This window comes from Eleutherodactylus coqui, chromosome 11 (assembly GCF_035609145.1).
Source record: "Eleutherodactylus coqui strain aEleCoq1 chromosome 11, aEleCoq1.hap1, whole genome shotgun sequence".
Taxonomy (NCBI): Eukaryota; Metazoa; Chordata; class Amphibia; order Anura; family Eleutherodactylidae; genus Eleutherodactylus; species Eleutherodactylus coqui.
In genome coordinates this window covers 23,572,961-23,594,632 of record NC_089847.1, presented here as the reverse complement: position 1 = coordinate 23,594,632, position 21,672 = coordinate 23,572,961, and the positions used below count along the sequence as shown (strand labels likewise).

Below are 21,672 nucleotides of genomic sequence, written 5' to 3'. Positions count from 1 at the left end.
AGTAGCATGAATAAATTAGTACCTGTGTAACGTAAAAAAAAAATATTTAAAAAAACGTTTTTTAAATCTTAAATGAAACCTGTCACTTTAAAATGCTTCCAATCTGCTGTCATTATGTTATAGAGCAGCAGAAACTGAGCAGAGCAATATATAGCTTTATATGAATCAGTATACCTTGTATTTTATTAATCTAAATCTCTACTCATTCTGAGTTTAGGAGTCCAGTGGGCGGAGCTATCAGTGAATGACAGTTATTTCTGTAGGTATATTGAGAGAGAGAAGGCTGTCAATCACCGATAGCACCGCCCATTGGACTCCTAAGCTCAGAATGAGCAGGGATATACATGTATAATATACAAGTTGTACTGAATCTTTCCCCATACAACTATATATCAATCTGCTCAGCTCCTCCTGCTCTATAACACTTTGCACAGCATTTCCAAGGCAACAGGTTCCCTTTAAGAAAATCCCAGGTAGGCACAGAGCTATATAATTATTGTTGTGGAATAAGTGTAGGAACAATTATAGCACAGTGAAGCGGCCCAATGGTGTCACCATATCCCGTGTAATCAGCGGTAAGAAGCGGACGTCAGCTCTGGTGCGGTTTGGATGACGAGAAGTGGGACACGGGGACTGTGGTGAATACTTGGTTCTGAAAGACAAAGATTTTCACTCTCTCAAAGACCCACAGAAAGATGAGCAAGACGCTGACATATTGGATCCAGGCAAATTTAATCATCTCCCAGAAGCCGGGTTGATATGTGCTGCGGACTATTAAGGAAAAAACACAAGATCTCGGGAAATGGAATGAAGAAGGCGAGGAAATGAGCAGGAAATCGAAATATTAACATGTGTTTCATGAAACATTTGGTGAACAGAAGAAGGAGATGAAACTGATGGAGCCGGTTCAAGACTTGCATCTGCTGAACTCACAATTGTATTTATGGCAACTGCATAAAAAGCAATTCCATAGTGTAGATCTATTCTTGTGGTTACTCTCCTTACGAGCAGGAGCTTATTGTCAGGGGAGGAAGGAGCCGGATGGGCGGAGAAAGAAGCACTTTCTCTGATAAGATTTATTACAAGGTTTCTTCTAATCTCTACTACTGATTGATGCAAAGTTTGCTGAGGGTTTAGTGAAGACGTAAAGTAGTGTTCAGTGGCCCCAATAACTACTCTTTAACCCCTTGGCGATCTCCCTTAGTACATCGCAGGCGCCAGCTGTTTCTTTCAGCCGACACCCGATGGCAACAGCTCCGATAAGTCACATGGCTCATTGGAGCCGTTAACCCTTTAAATGCCGCTGCATTATTTAAATCCCCCAAACAATAGACTGCCTGCCCGATTGCAGTATGATGTAATGCTATGGCATTACATCACACTGCGGGAGCGATCTAAGCATCGCAAGTTGCTGTACTCTCTGGGGGCTCAATAAAATAAAAATAAGAATAAAGTTTTACTAATTATTTTTTTAAAAAGTAATAAAAGTTAAAAAAAAAAAACACGTTTTACCATAATTATAAAAAAAGAATCAACAACAACAAAAATATATATTTGGTACCACTGCATCCCTAAAGTTCCGATTTATCAAAGTAACGCATTATTTACCCCACACGATTAACGTCGTCGTAAAAAGTAAGGAACGCCAGAAAGGCGCTTTTTTGGTCACCCAGTCTCCAAGAAAAAAATACAATAAAAAGCGATCAAAAAGTTTTACGTATACTAAAATGATACCAACGGAAGCTACAAGACATACCTCAAAAAAAGAAGCCCTCGCACAACAGGTCAATGGAAAAATAAAAAAAGCTATTTGAAAAAAAATACAAGTAGTACAGTAAAAAAAAAAAATAAACTAATTATATATAAATTTGGTATGGTAGTAATCGTACTGACCCATACAATACAGTTATCATGTCAAATTTGTTGCAGTTTGTGCGCCGTAGAAACAGAAAGATGGCGGTATTTCATTTTTTTCCCCATTTTTCTCCACACAGAATTTTTAAAAAGTTTTTCAGTACATTATATGGTATATTAAATAGTACCATTGAAAAATACAACCGGTCCTAATACAGCTACGTCAATGGATAAATAAAGGAGTTACAATTTTTTAAAAGGAGGGGGAAAAAAAAAAGCTTGGTCACTTACGGGTTAAAAGGGGTTTCCATGTTTTTACTATTGATTACTTATTTTCAAGAGAGGTCATCAATAGTTGATCGGCATAGATCTGCTGATCATGATCTCTACCAATAAGCCAAGACGTTGTCATCAGTGGTCAGGGCCAAAAGTGTAATAGATAGCTTTAGTGCCATCTATAACATTTCTCAGAGCGATGCCACCTATTACAGTTCTGGCTCTGACCGCAATGAGGAGCCGGAAGAGTAATAGTAGGCGATGCTACTATTGATCTCAAGCAGTGGATCCCCGCCAATCTGCTATTGATAACCTATCCTGAGAATAGGTTATCAGTAGTATAAATTGACAAAACCCCTTTAATGCACATATGGATCATCATATAGACAAGTACCCACCTTATAGGAGAGCTCCACCCAGATGTTGGGAGCAGCTGTAATGGTATTTTTTTTTATTTTTAAAACACATTCTATAGATGATTTTCATGGAAGGGCTTATATTTAAAGCCCTTCCCCGAAAATCCCTGCAGGGCTTGCCGGCATCCCATTGCTTTCAATGGGACTGCAGATGCGTCGGTCCCATTGAAAGCAATGGGAGAACATCACGATCCTCTGCCACAGCTGTCACAACTGTGATGGCAGTGGCAGGGGAATTCTTCAGCCTCGCGGGAAGTCCCCTTGTCACTGAACACTGCGACAGTGCTGTTACAGCATTCAGTGACAAGGGGACTCCCCGCGAAGATGAAGAAATTTTCTGCTACAGCTGAGGAAGGGGATTCTTTACTCCCCGCGGGGAATATTTACACGGCAGTGGCAGAGAGGCGAGTGTGCGTATGTGTGATATATAATAATTTTTATTTATTTATTTCACAAACCAGTGATGATTTTTATGACTTATATTTCAAGCCCTTCCCCGAAAATCACTGCAGGGGTTGCCAGCAGCCCATTGTTTTCAATGGGCCCGCCGGCAGCAGCCACTGACCCATTGAAGGCAATGGGCACAGACCTGCATTCACGCGTTTTGTGCACGTACGTGGGTGCGCGGTTTTGTGCTCACCTATGTACGCATACGCTCGTGTGAATGCACCCTAAGGGGGTATTTTTGATGCATGAGTTGTACTTTTTAAAAGCACCATTTGTTGCTGCAACATTTTGATCACTTTCTATTGTTTTTTGTAAGGAGAGATAGGCAAAATCAGCCATTTTCAACGTGTTTTTTGTATTTTTTTTCATGACGTGCACTGTGCTGGTTAGATAATGTACTAACTAATGTCCTAGAGTAAAAAAAAAAAACAAAAAAAAAAACGTAGAGCTAGTACATGTGGGTTTTTTTTACATGGTAAAAACGGGGAAACGTGGGGTTTTGACATTTTTAATTTTTACTCTTTTTAAAAATACTTTATCTTTTTATTTTTGTCCCACTAGGGGAATTAAATATCAACATATTTTATTATTCTTCTAATACAAAACTAAACTTCAGTATAGCAGTGTATGACAAAGCCTATGAAGCTCATAGGCCACCGTAGCTGGCAGACCTAGAGGCCATATATAAGCCTCTGGGTACCATAACAACCCGTCAGAATCCTCCGATCACATCTCAGGGGTCCAATGGGTGACAGAGGGAGCCACACCGACCACGGCATGTAAAGGGTTAAGCAGCTGGGATCTGTGGTTTCTTTAGATACCACTGTTAGAGCAGGTGCCATGCTGTTATCCAACAGCCAAGCATCTGCTCTCCCTGGCACGGGAGACCAATACCAGATTTCTGATGCAGCGTCGTCAGAAGATTGAGCATCAGAATAAAAGCCCCTTAATGGCCGCCATCAAAGACATATGGCTGGTCGTTAAGGGGTTTAAACAGTTAGGAGGAGTGTAGCATGTGTGCTGCTTATGACCACAGAGTTTGTTTTCCTCGGTGACCAACTGACTCTTACGGGGAACCAACAATGGACTTGGAGGAAGTTTGGGTTTTGATCTTACATGATGACGATTCCTGAAAATAATTTCTATCACAAGCAAAGGATATGAAATGGTCTCCACAGGGTAACGGATAATGGCATTTATCACAAATGGATCAGAAGTGCCTCTTCCCACAAGCCACACAGGGTTAGAGTTGCTCAAGACCGTAGTCACTGCAATGACACAAAAAGTAGATGGGGTAAGACAGTTACATATTAAAGGGAACCAGTCATGTCCTTTATGATGCTGTCAATGAGATAATGATTTCAGCAGTCTATCACTTTCAGGGTAATGTGCTGTGGTTTTAAGAACTTACAGCTTGTTCCTGCAGCTCCTAGCAAAAAGGACTCCAGGGATTTAAACCTCACAGTCATTAAAGGGGTTGTCTCATCAGTCATATAGCTTGACTTATTTTACATTTTTCCTTTTTAGTCCCACTAGGGGAGCACAACTTGCGATGCTTTGATCGCTCCTGCAGTATGATGTAATGCCATAGCATTACATCATACCACGATTGGGCAGGCATTCTATGAAGCCACCCCACGAGGATGGCTTGTTAGGCATTCTGCCATCAACGCCCTGGAGCCTTTCAGAAGGCCCCCGACTGCCATGACAGCTGCACGGCTGCCTGTGGACCTCATCGCGGGGGGCCATTCGGGGGATTTAAATGCGACTGAATTATCAGAATTTAAAGGCATTTAAAGGGTTAAGAGCCCCGATGAGCCGTGCAGCTCATAGCAGTTTTTGCCGCTGGGTATCGGCTGTAAGAAACAGCCGTCGCTCGGAATGTATGAAGGGAGGTCGACCTGCGAGCTCCCTTCATACATGTCCTGCATCTGCAGGATGTACAAACACTATAGGGCCCTCACTTAGGGGTTAGGACCAGCAGTTTAGACACTCATCCATCAGCCAATCCATGTGATATAAATGACATATATCAGTTGGGATAAGCCCGATACGAGAACTTGTAATAAAAAAAAAAATAAGTACCGCAATGCAAATTATAAATTTCCTGGGCTCCAGTATTCCCTTAAATCATCATGCAGGCCGGGGTGTATGAATTACACTCCTCTGTTATCAGAGCTCATGAGCTCATAAAAGGAATTTATTACAGAGCTGTAATGTTTTATACTCACCGTTCCGCTCCTGATAAGACGATATTATGTTTGTCAGATCATAAGAACTTGCAAATGGATTGGTTCCATTGATAACAGACACCTGCCACATGAATGGAAGCAGAGAACACTATTAGTATTCCGGCTGTATAATCCCACATCTGGCCTCCTCTTCTCCTATGTATGGGTCGGATTTACATGTATTTCCTTGTTCATGGTCAGCAATCCCCAAACCGAAGACATCGGCACAACAAATAACGACATGTGTGCCGCAGAACATCTCCCCGTCCTCTTATAACAGCACAATGCTAAAATATTAGATTTTCTGAGAAAATTTTCAGGGCTTCAATAATCCAGCGCCAATGGAGTTTCATTCACTAAGGATTCATTCACAGGAGCGTGACCATTAGGGTTAGAACTTTTTTTTACAACCTCATATTCCTGTATCCTATTACACCTGTAATTGTAAGTGCTGCAGAATGCAAGATAGATCTTGTTAAGACCCCCCACACACGTCTGACTTTAGTCGTCCAAACCAGCTGATAATAGTAGAGTCGGATTTCTGATGTGTACGGGGGTGTCTCAACTTTCCTCCAACAGATGATGTCGGGGGAAAGAAGGATCGATACTGCTAAATTTCAGTGCCCAATCCTATCATTCCCCAGGAGATAAGTCAGTGCCAGAGCTGTCTGGTGGTGGCTTACCTCCCTAAATACATGAATGTTTGACAGAGCCAGTGAAAACCACTGTCATACGCACAATCTCTCTTGTATTGGTTATAATGTCATGTTCCTCTTACGTTGTAGGTGTTGTCCAGTCCTTGGTGTCTCAGTGGTCGTCTCTGCTGAAGCCTCAGATCCCCATTGACGTAAAGCCTGGCTCCGGGAACAGGAGAGGTATGCTGAATGAATGCCATGCTCTGCATTACAAACGTGGACATCCTCTGCACATACAGAAATACAATAAATGTGATATCAGGCATCAATCTACAAGCTTCTAGTAAACATTCGTACCGCGCCATATAGGGAGCCCAGTACCATGAATAAGGCATTATAGTTGGGGGCCCTGTTACAGGTTTTGCATTGGGGCCCAGGAGCCTCTGCGTTAAGAGGTTAAGAGATATTGACCCCCCCGAGCCCATGAGCCTTTAGCTATGCCCCTGGCTCTTAGCATACATTACCAATACTTACATAGAGCTGGTAGGAGAAGGTTAAAATAAGTTGCACACCATAGACATCCTCCACAGGTAATAAAGGAAGCTCCAAGTTGAAGTTCAACTGGTCCATCTTTCCATCTTGGTTTTTGTCTTCTTCTCGAACCTACAAGGTATGTAATCTGTGAACAAACTGAACTGTTCCAGTAGACAAGACTGTAAATAAGGAGCCTCTTACACTGGCAGGTAATCTGCCCATGCTAACGGCCATTGGCGGACAGTGAGCACGGCGGGCAGTCTTGTTCCCTCTGTGTACACATGCAGGTTACCTGCTCTATGGGGCCGATGGGGCATTAACACAATCGTTCATCCCCGTATGGTTGTCTATGATCGGCTGCACATTTCCCCGTTTACAAGGGAAGATGTTTAGCCGACCAACAAGCATATTTTTTTTAATTCTCTTTTATTTATTTCTCAATATATAAAAGGAAAACAAGAACATTTGCATAAAATAAATGAAATGTATCAATTTGCATATTGTCTCGTAGAACCTTTCGCATGAAAAGGGACATATAACAAACAAGCATCAATAAAAAGGATTTCAATATTTACTTGCCCGTCTCTCTTTGTTATTACTTTATTGTTTCTACGTTTGCTTTTTTTTAAACCGGAACAAGTCCACTTTATTCTTCAACCATTAGGCTGTTACGGAATAAACTTGACTCACATTGCCCAGGGCTCACCCCTGAAGGGTCGATGGGAAAGGGGAGGGGAGATATGGATGGGGAAATTTGGGGGAGGGGAAAGGCCCATTTACACGCAAAGATAAATCAATAAGCGATTGCTCGGCATAAACTGCTAATGGACACTAACATCCATTAGCAGCTTATCACCTTCATGTGCATGTAAATGAGCCTCATTTTGCATGTAAATGAGCCTTCAGGGCTGTATGCAGAGAACAGCAGGTGGTCTCTTTTCTGCATTCACCTCCTTTGTTCTGCCTTTGGGCCTCAAGCTGAATACAATGTAATCAGCAGCTCCCGTGGAGAATAGAACACCATAGACAGCAAACACAGCATGCGGTCTGCGTTATCTTCTCTCCGGCTGAATGATGGATTTTATGTTCATTTAAAAATCATCATTCAGCCGAAGAAATCAAAGATAAAAAATATATCCAATATAGCGCTTCACGGGATGAAGTATATCTTTCTGCACCTTAGAGGTGTAGTTTTATTGCAACGCGTTTCGACCCTATGGAGGGCCTTTTTCAAGCATACAGAAATACAATTTACAATCATTTAATTAGTTTAAAAGAAATTACTTACACTTAGCAGTCATGGCAATGCTCACGGCCCCCGCCATCCTGTGGGCGGAGTCTCGGCGTCAGCGTGATAGCGTCATCATGCAGAGACGTATAGTGGACTGGAGGTAAAAATAACACATATACTTTAGAATTTAATACAAAAGCGAGCTGGTAAAATAACCAGCTCTTGTTAGAAGTTAGATTCTTTAGAATTCTAACTCCCGTAAGGAAGATACCGGTGGATGCCCCGGTCATGTGATGGATGCGGGATGACGTCATTACGTCGTGCGTACGTTGTGCGTCTTGGCAACAGGGAACGCCGTGGTTCCCCGGGATCAGAGCCATCGTAGCGAAGGTCTGATCTGTAATGCGTCTTCAAGATGATGTCATTGCGTGGTGCGTGAGTCACCTGATAGTGAGACACGCTGCAGTTCATCGGAGCTATATGACACAATCATGTGACCTATAAACGTATAGATGTGCTCATCTATAGAGGACAAAACCTCTTGATTTATATATTATATTAATCATGTGTTAGTTATATATGAAACTATGGATACCATGTTCTCTTTCTATATATATAAAAGGAATAGATTACATAAAAATTAAAGTAAGAAATGGGAGTAAAAAATGGGAAGAAAGTATGCAGTTCAATTAAGCTGCTCATTTTATACAAAAATAAGTATTATTTTGTCTCACGTTATACTCCCATTTTTGGTAGGTAATATAAATTTAAAAACTTTAGTATACTTCATAACATAGACATTACTAGCATAAACCATATGTCTTATATAGTATATCATGGTTTATCATAAAATATCATAAAAAAACATACAAAATATAAAAAAAATATATATATATAAAAAAAAAAAAATTCTCATGTTATCAGTTTCAGCATAAATTAGATCGTTGGGGTACATCTTATGAATTTTTTTCCCCGAAATATATGTATGAACTTAGTTTGAAATATTTTGTGCAATAAAGTTTATTGGGGTGCAATGAAGTTTTTTGTTTGGTATATCGTTTTATTACATTTTCTCTAATACCTCATTTAGGCCTCTCGGAACCAGTGTATCAAGTCTAAAAATCCAGAACATTTCCTTTTTTCGAAGATCCGAAATGGATTTATTGGAAATGTACTCTAATGGGGTCACCCTTAGCCCTGAGGGATCGCACTTGTGTATCGTAAAAAAATGACGAGATATGCTGTGTTTTAGATAGCCTTTTCTAATGTTGCACTTATGTTGTGATATTCTTGTCCTAAGTGAGTTGCTTGTACGGCCTACATATTTCGCCCTACATGGACATTCCAGAAGATAAATGACGTACGATGTGTCACATGTTAGATGTTGTTTGATATCAGTGTGCTCTTTGTCATTAATCATAATCTGCTTGGTTTGGTGTATTATATGCGAGCAACACTTGCATTTCTTCTTGCCGCATCGAAAAACGCCGTTCTCTTGCTTACTCGTTTTATTTTCTTGTCTTTCTTTTTCTTTTGCTGGACGAGAAGGTGCCAGTATGTTTTTCAGGGTTCTGTTTTTACGGAATATGCAGATCGGATTTTCAGGTAAGTTTTTATTCAAATAGGGGTCTTCCCTTAAGGTGGACCAATTTTTCCGTAAGATTCTTTTGATGGAGCTGAAATGGGAACTATATTTAGTGAAGAAAGCCGATTGGAATTTTTTCTCTGGTTTTATCTTTTTTCTTCCGGTAATCCTTTTTATTGATACATCCCTTGGTTCTCTCAATGCCTTTTTGAAGGCACAATCCGTGATGGCTTTGGGGTAGCCTTTTTCTTTGAACCTATCAGTAATTATCTTAGCCTGTTCAATAAAGTCACTATCTTCAGTGCAATTGCATCTTACTCGTTTATACTGGCCATAGGGCACATTCACTTTCCATTTTTTGTAATGACAGCTCTTAAAGCTGAGATAACTGTTCGTATCTACCCGTTTGAAATGGGTTTTAGTATTGATTATATTTCCCTCTGTCGTGGACAGTTCTAAATCCAGAAAGACTACATTATTTTCGCTGATATGACCGGCGAATTTTAAATTATGATGATTCTTGTTGAGATTGGTAATGTATTCCATGAGGTCTTCTTTTTTGCCCTTCCAAATTAACATTACCAATCTCAACAAGAATCATCATAATTTAAAATTCGCCGGTCATATCAGCGAAAATAACGTAGTCTTTCTGGATTTAGAACTGTCCACGACAGAGGGAAATATAATCAATACTAAAACCCATTTCAAACGGGTAGATACGAACAGTTATCTCAGCTTTAAGAGCTGTCATTACAAAAAATGGAAAGTGAATGTGCCCTATGGCCAGTATAAACGAGTAAGATGCAATTGCACTGAAGATAGTGACTTTATTGAACAGGCTAAGATAATTACTGATAGGTTCAAAGAAAAAGGCTACCCCAAAGCCATCACGGATTGTGCCTTCAAAAAGGCATTGAGAGAACCAAGGGATGTATCAATAAAAAGGATTACCGGAAGAAAAAAGATAAAACCAGAGAAAAAATTCCAATCGGCTTTCATCACTAAATATAGTTCCCATTTCAGCTCCATCAAAAGAATCTTACGGAAAAATTGGTCCATTTTAAGGGAAGACCCCTATTTGAATAAAAACTTACCTGAAAATCCGATCTGCATATTCCGTAAAAACAGAACCCTGAAAAACATACTGGCACCTTCTCGTCCAGCAAAAGAAAAAGAAAGACAAGAAAATAAAACGAGTAAGCAAGAGAACGGCGTTTTTCGATGCGGCAAGAAGAAATGCAAGTGTTGCTCGCATATAATACACCAAACCAAGCAGATTATAATTAATGACAAAGAGCACACTGATATTAAACAACATCTAACATGTGACACATCGTACGTCATTTATCTTCTGGAATGTCCATGTAGGGCGAAATATGTAGGCCGTACAAGCAACTCACTTAGGACAAGAATATCACAACATAAGTGCAACATTAGAAAAGGCTATCTAAAACACAGCATATCTCGTCATTTTTTTACGATACACAAGTGCGATCCCTCAGGGCTAAGGGTGACCCCATTAGAGTACATTTCCAATAAATCCATTTCGGATCTTCGAAAAAAGGAAATGTTCTGGATTTTTAGACTTGATACACTGGTTCCGAGAGGCCTAAATGAGGTATTAGAGAAAATGTAATAAAACGATATACCAAACAAAAAACTTCATTGCACCCCAATAAACTTTATTGCACAAAATATTTCAAACTAAGTTCATACATATATTTCGGGGGAAAAAATTCATAAGATGTACCCCAACGATCTAATTTATGCTGAAACTGATAACATGAGAATTTTTTTTTTTTTTATATATATATTTTTTTTATATTTTTTATGTTTTTTTATGATATTTTATGATAAACCATGATATACTATATAAGACATATGGTTTATGCTAGTAATGTCTATGTTATGAAGTATACTAAAGTTTTTAAATTTATATTACCTACCAAAAATGGGAGTATAACGTGAGACAAAATAATACTTATTTTTGTATAAAATGAGCAGCTTAATTGAACTGCATACTTTCTTCCCATTTTTTACTCCCATTTCTTACTTTAATTTTTATGTAATCTATTCCTTTTATATATATAGAAAGAGAACATGGTATCCATAGTTTCATATATAACTAACACATGATTAATATAATATATAAATCAAGAGGTTTTGTCCTCTATAGATGAGCACATCTATACGTTTATAGGTCACATGATTGTGTCATATAGCTCCGATGAACTGCAGCGTGTCTCACGCACCACGCAATGACATCATCTTGCAGACGCATTACAGATCAGACCTTCGCTACGATGGCTCTGATCCCGGGGAACCACGGCGTTCCCCGTTGCCAAGACAACGTACGCACGACGTAATGACGTCATCCCGCATCCATCACATGACCGGGGCATCCACCGGTATCTTCCTAACGGGAGTTAGCATTCTAAAGAATCTAACTTCTAACAAGAGCTGGTTATTTTACCAGCTCGCTTTTGTATTAAATTCTAAAGTATATGTGTTATTTTTACCTCCAGTCCACTATACGTCTCTGCATGATGACGCTATCACGCTGACGCCGAGACTCCGCCCACAGGATGGCGGGGGCCGTGAGCATTGCCATGACTGCTAAGTGGAAGTCATTTCTTTTAAACTATTTAAATGATTGTAAATTGTATTTCTGTATGCTTGAAAAAGGCCCTCCATAGGGTCGAAACGCGTTGCAATAAAACTACACCTCTAAGGTGCAGAAAGATATACTTCATCCCGTGAAGCGCTATATTGGATATATTTTTTATCTTTGATTTCTGTTCACACTGGGCTCCCTGTCACTGGGGACCCCAGATATCCAAGCAGCTCTCCAGACAGGATTGGGAAGGAAGTTCGTTCAATCTATTCACTTATAGGCTGTCCCAGATTTGGAGGTACTAGTGAGTTAACCCTTCACAGGGCTGCTCACTTAGTGCCGGGTAAGTCATTTTTTCTTTATTCATTGACCTAATCATTAGCACTGTAGGAGCGCTATTACTGATCCCGACACCATTGTTATCATTCAGCCGAAGAGTGAAAGATGGAGCATTTACACACAACAATTATCGTTTAAACTATTGCTTTTGAGTGATAATCGTTGCGTGTAAAGACAAGTAAACCATTGTCATGCATCTATCCGATCTTTCTACCTAACAAAAGATAGAGACCCATCTTGCCTTTGAGCTAGGGTTCTCCGATTCCTGCTTGCTCTCCGCTCACCGCTAACCTTCCCAGTGTCCCCCGTCCCCCCGCCCATCTCCTCCACGAGGAACCATTCCGTAATCTAAAGGAGGTGACTATAGCAGAGATTCCCGAGTCTGAGAAGTGAAAAATTTCTTCCATTTTTTAAAATGTTTTTTGTGCCTCTTTCTTTGTGCCTCTCTACTTCTATTCTTTCCATGGTCATTATGTGAATCAGTTGGGCCACGACTTCTGCCATGTCAGGGAGTGTCTGTGAAAGCCAATGTTCTAAAATTGTACGTTTGGCAGCTAGGAGGAACACATGGGCAAAAGGCGGGATGGCATTGTCTGTTGCGGTTCGGCATGGAAAAGCAGAGAGCACCTATTTACATTGATTTTTCTCTTCCATTTAGTTTGAATGTATTGTGCTATAGATATCCAGAATAAGTTTGTTTGTGCTCATGACCACATGCCATGTTCAAAATCTGTGGCAAATGAGCCACATTTTGGGTATTTTACCATTCGGTCAGGACTAGCTGGCTTACCTGGGATGTTGAAACCATAAATGGCATAACCAGCAAGCATTGTTATGGTCACAAAGTCAACCGATACACAACCATTTGCTCATTCATCCAGCAATGCATGAGTGTTTGCGCATTCGTCAGCTGATAATTCATCCTTTTACATGGCCCAATTGTCGAGGAAAGGAATGAGCATTCGTAGGAACATTTAGGGCTGATAATCAGCCTGTACAAGACGACCTTAAAGGGGTATTCCAGAGACTGAAAGTTTTTTGAAGTTTTCACCTATCCAGTGGTGGTCTGACTGCTGAGACCCGGACAGATCCCGAGAACAGGGAACGAATGTCTCCCTTCCCTCCATGCAGGGTTGCTTCTCCTACCTGCATTGACGTGAGACTTAATAGAGTGCAGGCGGTGCTTGCGTTGCAACCACTGCATTCAGGGCTGACGGAAAAAGCCAAGCGCTTTGTACTCAACTATCTCTGGTATAATCCCATTAAAATTAAAGGGGTTGTCCCGCGCCGAAACATTTTTTGTTTTTTTTCAATAGCCCCCCCCGTTCGGCGCGAGACAAACCCGATGCAGGGGTTTAAAAAAAAAAAAAACGGATAGTACTTACCCGAATCCCCGCGCTCCGGTGACTTCTTACTTACCTTGCGAAGATGGCCGCCGGGATCTTCACCCTCGGTGGACCGCAGGTCTTCTGTGCGGTCCATTGCCGATTCCAGCCTCCTGATTGGCTGGAATCGGCACACGTGACGGGGCGGAGCTACGAGGAGCAGCTCTCTGGCACGAGCGGCCCCATTCAGAAGGGAGAAGACCGGACTGCGCAAGCGCGTCTAATCGGGCGATTAGACGCTGAAAATTAGACGGCACCATGGAGAAGAGGACGCTAGCAACGGAGCAGGTAAGTGAATAACTTCTGTATGGCTCATAATTAATGCACAATGTATATTACAAAGTGCATTAATATGGCCATACAGAAGTGTATACCCCCACTTTGTTTCGCGGGACAACCCCTTTAATGGAACAGCACTGCCCATGCACAACCGCAGCTACATCCAATCTGACATCACTACAAGTAGGAGAAGCAGCCCTATGGTGAGGAGAAGGGGGGGGGGGACACAGATTCCCTGTTCACAGGATGATTGGGTGTCCCAGTGGTCGGACCCCCACTGATCTATTAGTTTTTGGCCCCCTGCACAAGAGCAGAAATTCTGCAACGGGATTTTCCACAGAATTTTCGCCCGTGCCCGCCTGCATAGGATTGCATTGCAAAACGCAATCCTATGACACACAGCCGCGATTGTGTCATGTTCTATTTCTGTGCGGGTCTCGCAGAGGCCCACACAGAAATGTCAGTATGACAGGCCGGCTCCGCTCTGCGCATGCGGAGACTGAAGACACCGGGAGCGGGTGAGCCACAGGCCTCTGCAGGGGCATGGGTCCGCATCCCGCTGCGAGAATCCTCGCTACGGGATCTGACCCGGCCGTCTGGAGGCGGCCTTCCTCTATCCATTGGATGGGTGAAAACATGTAAAACTTTAGGTCTCTGGAATACTCCTTTAAGGCTTTGTTCATATTTGCAGTAGGGTTTGTGTTTATACCAGAATCCACAAAACTCTGCTGGACCTGTTGTACCCCTGGCATCAATGGAGCTCGCTGACTTATAATGGGGTCAATCATTTTTACGTGAAAAATAGCGCTGCATGGTGGGCTATTATACCCATCAAATATGGCTGAATCTGTGACGGAGGCTCAGACACAGATATGAACACAGCCTGACCAAAATGTTATTAGACAAAACGTGACAGCGAGACGTGACAACCCACTGCTTTTTAAACATCCTGCCATGCTACCATCTTGCACCGTACCATACTGGCGCCATGGCTCCCTTTCAAACAGGGGTTGCAGCTCCACACAGGGTAGCAAGTAGTGTTCAATAAACAGTTCTGCGCCTACAGCTGCTATGTGTCTCCATGGTAACAGACTACAAACAAATATTGTGTAGTCTGATCCTGAAATCATGTGTAAAAGTACTGTTGGTAACCGGACAAACAAGTAAATATTTGTTGGCTGATTGCCTCTGCTATGTGGCAAGAAAAATCATAATGCCAACAATAACGAAACCGCATGTACCCGTTTGCACTAATGATCTACAGGAGTGCTGATGGCTCCAGGTCAATGGAGCTGAAAAAGTGCTGAATGACGCTCATTGATGACAGATAATCATCTTGTGTAAAAGCCCCTTTAGTCCGTTTCCTCTATCACTGTCTCTAAATCACAGCAAAAAAGGGAGACAAATGGAGCGGAGTAACGCATGACTACGGGATCGGACTACACAGAGATTGTTTGTAGTCCGTACTATAGAGACAGTCAGTATGGAGGTGCAAAAATAATAAAAACATTCAGACTGCAGCGAACAGTCCGAGATCTCTAGTTCGTACCGAGACTTGGGGGATCCGGAGTCTGTCCCCCACTAAGCTGTTGAATCCTTGAAATGTGCTCCAAGCAACATAACCCCCGCTGTTGCTGTTCAGGGCAATGAGCAACACTTCATAGCGGAAGCGGACGTTGGGTTGTTCTTCGTAAGTGCTTTGTTTCAACCAAAAACCTGGAAAAAAAAGTGTAAAAATTGATTCAAAATAATAAAAGGTGGTAAAATATATATATATAGTCAGAGTGACTCACCGTGACTGCGATAGGCGACCAACAGCGGAGGAATGTAGGTCAACACTAGAACGAGGAGGAGGAAAAGTGTAGCCTTGGAGCAGATGCTGGTTCTGTATCGAACAAGTAGTGGGTGAGAGTAGACTTCATAGATGGCCATGGTGGGGATGCTGGGCGGTCTGCAACTCCAGAGGGTCTATCCTTCTTAGTGTCTGATCCCTACTTGGTTGTCACATAGGTCCTCCTGCATAAATATAAAAGTAGCAGTGTGTGTATAATATATTATATATATAATCCAGTGTAGGTCCGTATATATACACATCCCTCTATACACTCCAATGTAGGTCTGTACACCCTCTATGTACCTCTATAGTATTAAAAAGTCTACACACTCCTGTTAAAATGCCATGTTTTTGCCATGTTAAAGAATGCGACGAAGATTAATCATTTTTTAAAAACTGAAATGTTTTAGGGTGGAAAAAAAAATACTAAAATAAAACCTAAAAAACTACTAAAATAATGCAGTTGCCTAAATTTGCAGACCCTAAAACTAATACTTTGTTGATGTACCCTTTGACTTTATGACAGCATTCACATCTTGACTTGGCAATCATCTTCCTTGCAAAAGTGCTCCAAATCTGCCAGTCTGCGAGGGCATCTCATGTGTAGCGCCCTCTTCAGTGTAATCCACAGATCTTCAATAGTATTGAGGTCTGGGCTCTGACTGGGCCATTCCAAAACGTTGACCACCTTCTGGTGAAGTCATTCTTTTCCTGATTTGGAGGTCTGCTTTGGGTCGTTGTTGTGCTGAAAGATGAAATTCCTCTTCAGTGGCCTGAAGGTCTTGTGCCAAAATGGACTGATATTTGGAACTGTCCATAATTCCCTCCACCCTGACTAAAGCCCCAGCTCTTGTAGCAGCAGAATAGCCCCCACACAATGCTGCCCCCGTCCTCCTCACTGCGGGTCCGGGGGTCTTCTGGTGATGCGCAGGGTTGGCTTTACACCAAACATACCTCTTTGGAATTCTGGCCAAAAAGTCCAACCTCTGTCTCATCAGGTTTTGGCTGAGCTTCAGACATGTGAAGATACAAGGGAGATGGCTGTCACATGCACTACACAACCAGGACTTGCCAGAAATCCCTGCAGCTCCTTTAATGCTGCTGTCGGCCTCTTGGCCGCCTACTGGAGCGATTTTCTTCTGGTCTTTTCATGAATTTGTGATGGACATCCCGTTGTTGGTAATGTTACTGTTGTGCCACATTTAATCCCCTTCTTGCTGACGGTCTTCACTGTGTGCCCTGCTATATGTAACGCCTTGGAGATGTCTTCTCCTGATTGACACCTTCCAACAATCGGACCCCTTTGTTGTGCTGTAAGATCTTTACCGACCAACTAAGGAAATGTCAAGAAAATCCGAACTTTACACGGGGAAATCAGAATCCCTGTAAATAACGTCAGCGGAGTGCGGACTGCTATATCACAGGAGTCTAAATGTGATTGGCTGAGTCTGAACACGACCGCACCCCAAATATATATAAAAGGGTGTGAACACTTACGCAACCACATTATTTTAGTTTTATTTTTCGACCAAGAAATATTTTAGCTTATCTGTACAATTCTACAGAAAACAACAGGAAACATGGAAGGCGGAAAGAAATCTGAAGTTACTCATCTTTATCAAAGTTTTTAACACGGCAAAAACACGGCAGTGTGAGAGCCAGGAGTGGGGAGAAAGGAGAAATGGAAAGATTTGCAAGTCTTCCATATTTTAGACCCGCTCCTGGGTTTGGCTCACAAAAACTATCATGTGAAAGCACCCTAACAGGGGTGTGTAGACTTTTTATATCTCTCTATATACCCCAGTATACCTAATTACATATCCCTCTAGATACCCCAGCGTACCTCTCTATATATACCTCTATATACCCCACTGTACCTCTCCACGTCTCTCTCTATATACCCCAGCGTACCTCTCCACGTATCCCTCTATATACCCCACTGTACCTCTCCACGTATCCCTCTATATACCCCACTGTACCTCTCCACGTATCCCTCTATATACCCCACTGTACCTCTCCACGTATCCCTCTATATACCCCACTGTACCTCTCCACGTATCCCTCTATATACCCCACTGTACCTCTCCACGTATCCCTCTATATACCCCACTGTACCTCTCCACGTATCCCTCTATATACCCCACTGTACCTCTCCACGTATCCCTCTATATACCCCACTGTACCTCTCCACGTATCCCTCTATATACCCCACTGTACCTCTCCACGTATCCCTCTATATACCCCACTGTACCTCCCTATATATCCCTCTATATACCCCAGTGTACCTCTCCACATATCCCTCTATATACCCCAGTGTACCTCTCCACATATCCCTCTATATACCCCAGTGTACCTCTCCACGTATCCCTCTATATACCCCAGTGTACCTCTCCACGTATCCCTCTATATACCCCAGTGTACCTCTCCACATATCCCTCTATATACCCCAGTGTACCTCTCCACATATCCCTCTATATACCCCAGTGTACCTCTCCACATATCCCTCTATATACCCCAGCGTACCTCCCTATATATCCCTCTATATACCCCACTGTACCTCTCCACGTATCCCTCTATATACCCCAGCGTACCTCTCCACGTATCCCTCTATATACCCCACTGTACCTCCCTATATATCCCTCTATATACCCCAGTGTACCTCTCCACATATCCCTCTATATACCCCAGTGTACCTCCCTATATATCCCTCTATATACCCCAGTGTACCTCTCCACATATCCCTCTATATACCCCAGTGTACCTCTCCACGTATCCCTCTATATACCCCAGTGTACCTCTCCACATATCCCTCTATATACCCCAGTGTACCTCTCCACATATCCCTCTATATACCCCAGCGTACCTCCCTATATATCCCTCTATATACCCCAGCGTACCTCTCCACGTATCCCTCTATATACCCCACTGTACCTCTCCACGTATCCCTCTATATACCCCACTGTACCTCTCCACGTATCCCTCTATATACCCCACTGTACCTCTCCACGTATCCCTCTATATACCCCACTGTACCTCTCCACGTATCCCTCTATATACCCCACTGTACCTCCCTATATATCCCTCTATATACCCCAGTGTACCTCTCCACATATCCCTCTATATACCCCAGTGTACCTCCCTATATATCCCTCTATATACCCCAGTGTACCTCTCCACATATCCCTCTATATACCCCAGTGTACCTCTCCACGTATCCCTCTATATACCCCAGTGTACCTCTCCACGTATCCCTCTATATACCCCAGTGTACCTCTCCACATATCCCTCTATATACCCCAGCGTACCTCCCTATATATCCCTCTATATACCCCAGCGTACCTCTCCACGTATCCCTCTATATACCCCACTGTACCTCCCTATATATCCCTCTATATACCCCAGTGTACCTCTCCACATATCCCTCTATATACCCCAGTGTACCTCCCTATATATCCCTCTATATACCCCAGTGTACCTCTCCACATATCCCTCTATATACCCCAGTGTACCTCTCCACGTATCCCTCTATATACCCCAGTGTACCTCTCCACATATCCCTCTATATACCCCAGTGTACCTCTCCACATATCCCTCTATATACCCCAGCGTACCTCCCTATATATCCCTCTATATACCCCAGCGTACCTCTCCACGTATCCCTCTATATACCCCAGCGTACCTCTCCACGTATCCCTCTATATACCCCAGCGTACCTCTCCACGTATCCCTCTATATACCCCAGCGTACCTCTCCACGTATCCCTCTATATACCCCAGCGTACCTCTCCACGTATCCCTCTATATACCCCAGCGTACCTCTCCACGTATCCCTCTATATACCCCAGCGTACCTCTCCACGTATCCCTCTATATACCCCAGCGTACCTCTCCACGTATCCCTCTATATACCCCAGCGTACCTCTCCACGTATCCCTCTATATACCCCAGCGTACCTCTCCACGTATCCCTCTATATACCCCAGCGTACCTCTCCACGTATCCCTCTATATACCCCAGCGTACCTCTCCACGTATCCCTCTATATACCCCAGCGTACCTCTCCACGTATCCCTCTATATACCCCAGCGTACCTCTCCACGTATCCCTCTATATACCCCAGCGTACCTCTCCACGTATCCCTCTATATACCCCAGCGTACCTCTCCACGTATCCCTCTATATACCCCAGCGTACCTCTCCACGTATCCCTCTATATACCCCAGCGTACCTCTCCACGTATCCCTCTATATACCCCAGCGTACCTCTCCACGTATCCCTCTATATACCCCAGCGTACCTCTCCACGTATCCCTCTATATACCCCAGCGTACCTCTCCACGTATCCCTCTATATACCCCAGCGTACCTCTCCACGTATCCCTCTATATACCCCAGCGTACCTCTCCACATATCCCTCTATATACCCCAGTGTACCTCTATATACCCCAGTGTAGCTCCGTACATCCCCATGTACCTGTATATCTCTATACATATGGCCTCCTCCCCCTACAGTCACATCCCCGGTTTGTCTCCCGCTGTGCTGTGATTACTATAGACTGTGCCGCCCGGATCCCCCATTTACCACATCTACGAGCTTCTAAGCGCGCGGTCTCCATACCGCCGTCTCCATAGCAACGGACGCCATCAACCGGAAATAGCTGATAATGACAAGTAGCACACCGGATGTGATCGCTGGACACGTGATCCAGGGCAGCCGCTGTACCCTGTGACTTATACTGCAGTGCTCGGTGTCCCCAGCTGTTAGACTATGCTGGTATCTGTAGTTCCACAGCAGCTGGAGGCAGAGCATTACCAGACACACCGGGCAGGGGCAGCTTGTGTGACAATGTACATATCACTGGGTACATTACAACCAGTGCTGTCCTGTGGCAGAGACCATTGAGTCCTTAGATATCAGAGACAGGGAGCATTACATGTAAGGCAGGCAAGACGTAATAACGCTGTGCTGGAGTAACCCCGCGGGGGCCGGCCCAGCCCTGCTGCACCGCGCCTTCTCATTGGATACACCAGTGCTTCCCAACCTTTATCAGCCTTGGGGCACCCCTGGAAAAACTTTATGGGGTCCATATAATGTGTAGAACTTTTATTAATTTTTCCTTTCGGGGCCTCATTCACACGCCCGTGTGCGTTAAAAGCTGTAGGGGTCCCGCAGAGTTTTACTAGTCCGTGTGGAGTTGTCTACCGCTGTCAGTACGCTGCCCGTGACTGCGTAACGCATGCACACTCATGCGCAGTGTGACTTTATCCTGTTTTTTTAATGTTCCCCTTCGTTTCTTAGCGGGGCTGTGCTGCATATGAAGCCCATAGAGAAGAATAGAGCTGTTCGTGTGCGATACGCGTTGGAAGCGAGCAGGCTGCCATCTTTTTCTCACACATGCGCTGTGTTTAAGGGTAAGTGTAACAGCCTTACTTTTATAATATAAGGCTAACTGTTACACTTACCCCTCACCCTTAACCCTTGATCCCTGCCACAAATTGCCGAATGGTGCTTTTTTTGCTGGACCGCTCCTCCGCTGACAACGCCCATCCCCCTGCACCGGCACTCTCAGCTCCCCCTGCAGCTGAAGCAGGCAGGAGCGCTGTGAGTCATGTCCCCGCTGCTGTTCCTGGCTCCCGCTCACCCTTCACTGGCACACTCAGCTCCCACTGCCACTCCCGCTGTGGCCAAAGCAGTCAGTAGGGCTGTGAGTGGCAGCCCCGACTTCCGCTCACCCTGCATCGGCACTCTTGGCTCCTGCACCTCACACACTCACCCCGGAGTAGCCCTCAGCGGCTGCAGCGGCAGGGTGATGGCCAGGGGGAAGAACACGGCATGGCATCCGGGCAGATGAAGCAGCTTGCCGGGCCGAGAACCATTCATCCAATCAGGAGCTAGGGGTGTGACAGGCCCCTCCTCCATGTAAGGGCTTTCACACCCCTAACTTCCGGTGGCGTCAAGGTACAATAGTACCAATGTAATTTCCAGCCAGAGAACCGCGGCACCCCGCTTGGGAATCAC

At 43.6% G+C, this 21,672-nt stretch overlaps 1 protein-coding gene across 1 annotated transcript; it reads right to left on the bottom strand.

Moving 5' to 3' along the window:
• Positions 1 to 230: 230 nt before the first annotated feature.
• Positions 231 to 20,293, bottom strand: TMEM231 (transmembrane protein 231). Its single transcript, XM_066582611.1, has 8 exons — positions 20,236 to 20,293; positions 15,620 to 15,842; positions 15,376 to 15,542; positions 6,394 to 6,522; positions 6,003 to 6,146; positions 5,225 to 5,306; positions 4,156 to 4,261; positions 231 to 761 (listed from the first exon to the last, which is right to left on the bottom strand). The coding sequence occupies exons 2-8, from the start codon at positions 15,756 to 15,758 to the stop codon at positions 590 to 592; spliced, it is 939 nt and encodes a 312-aa protein (XP_066438708.1). The 5' UTR covers positions 15,759 to 15,842; positions 20,236 to 20,293; the 3' UTR covers positions 231 to 589.
• Between the last annotated feature and the right edge of the window lie 1,379 nt (positions 20,294 to 21,672).

Coding starts and splice junctions, on each gene's coding strand:
- TMEM231 (XM_066582611.1), bottom strand. CDS start 15,758: ATGGCCATCTATGAAGTCTACTCTCACCCACTACTTGTTCGATACAGA. Junction 15,543..15,619: donor GGTCGCCTATCGCAGTCACG/GTGAGTCACTCT, acceptor TTTTTTTTCCAG/GTTTTTGGTTGAAACAAAGC. Junction 4,262..5,224: donor GTCTTATCAGGAGCGGAACG/GTGAGTATAAAA, acceptor GTGTCATTGCAG/TGACTACGGTCTTGAGCAAC.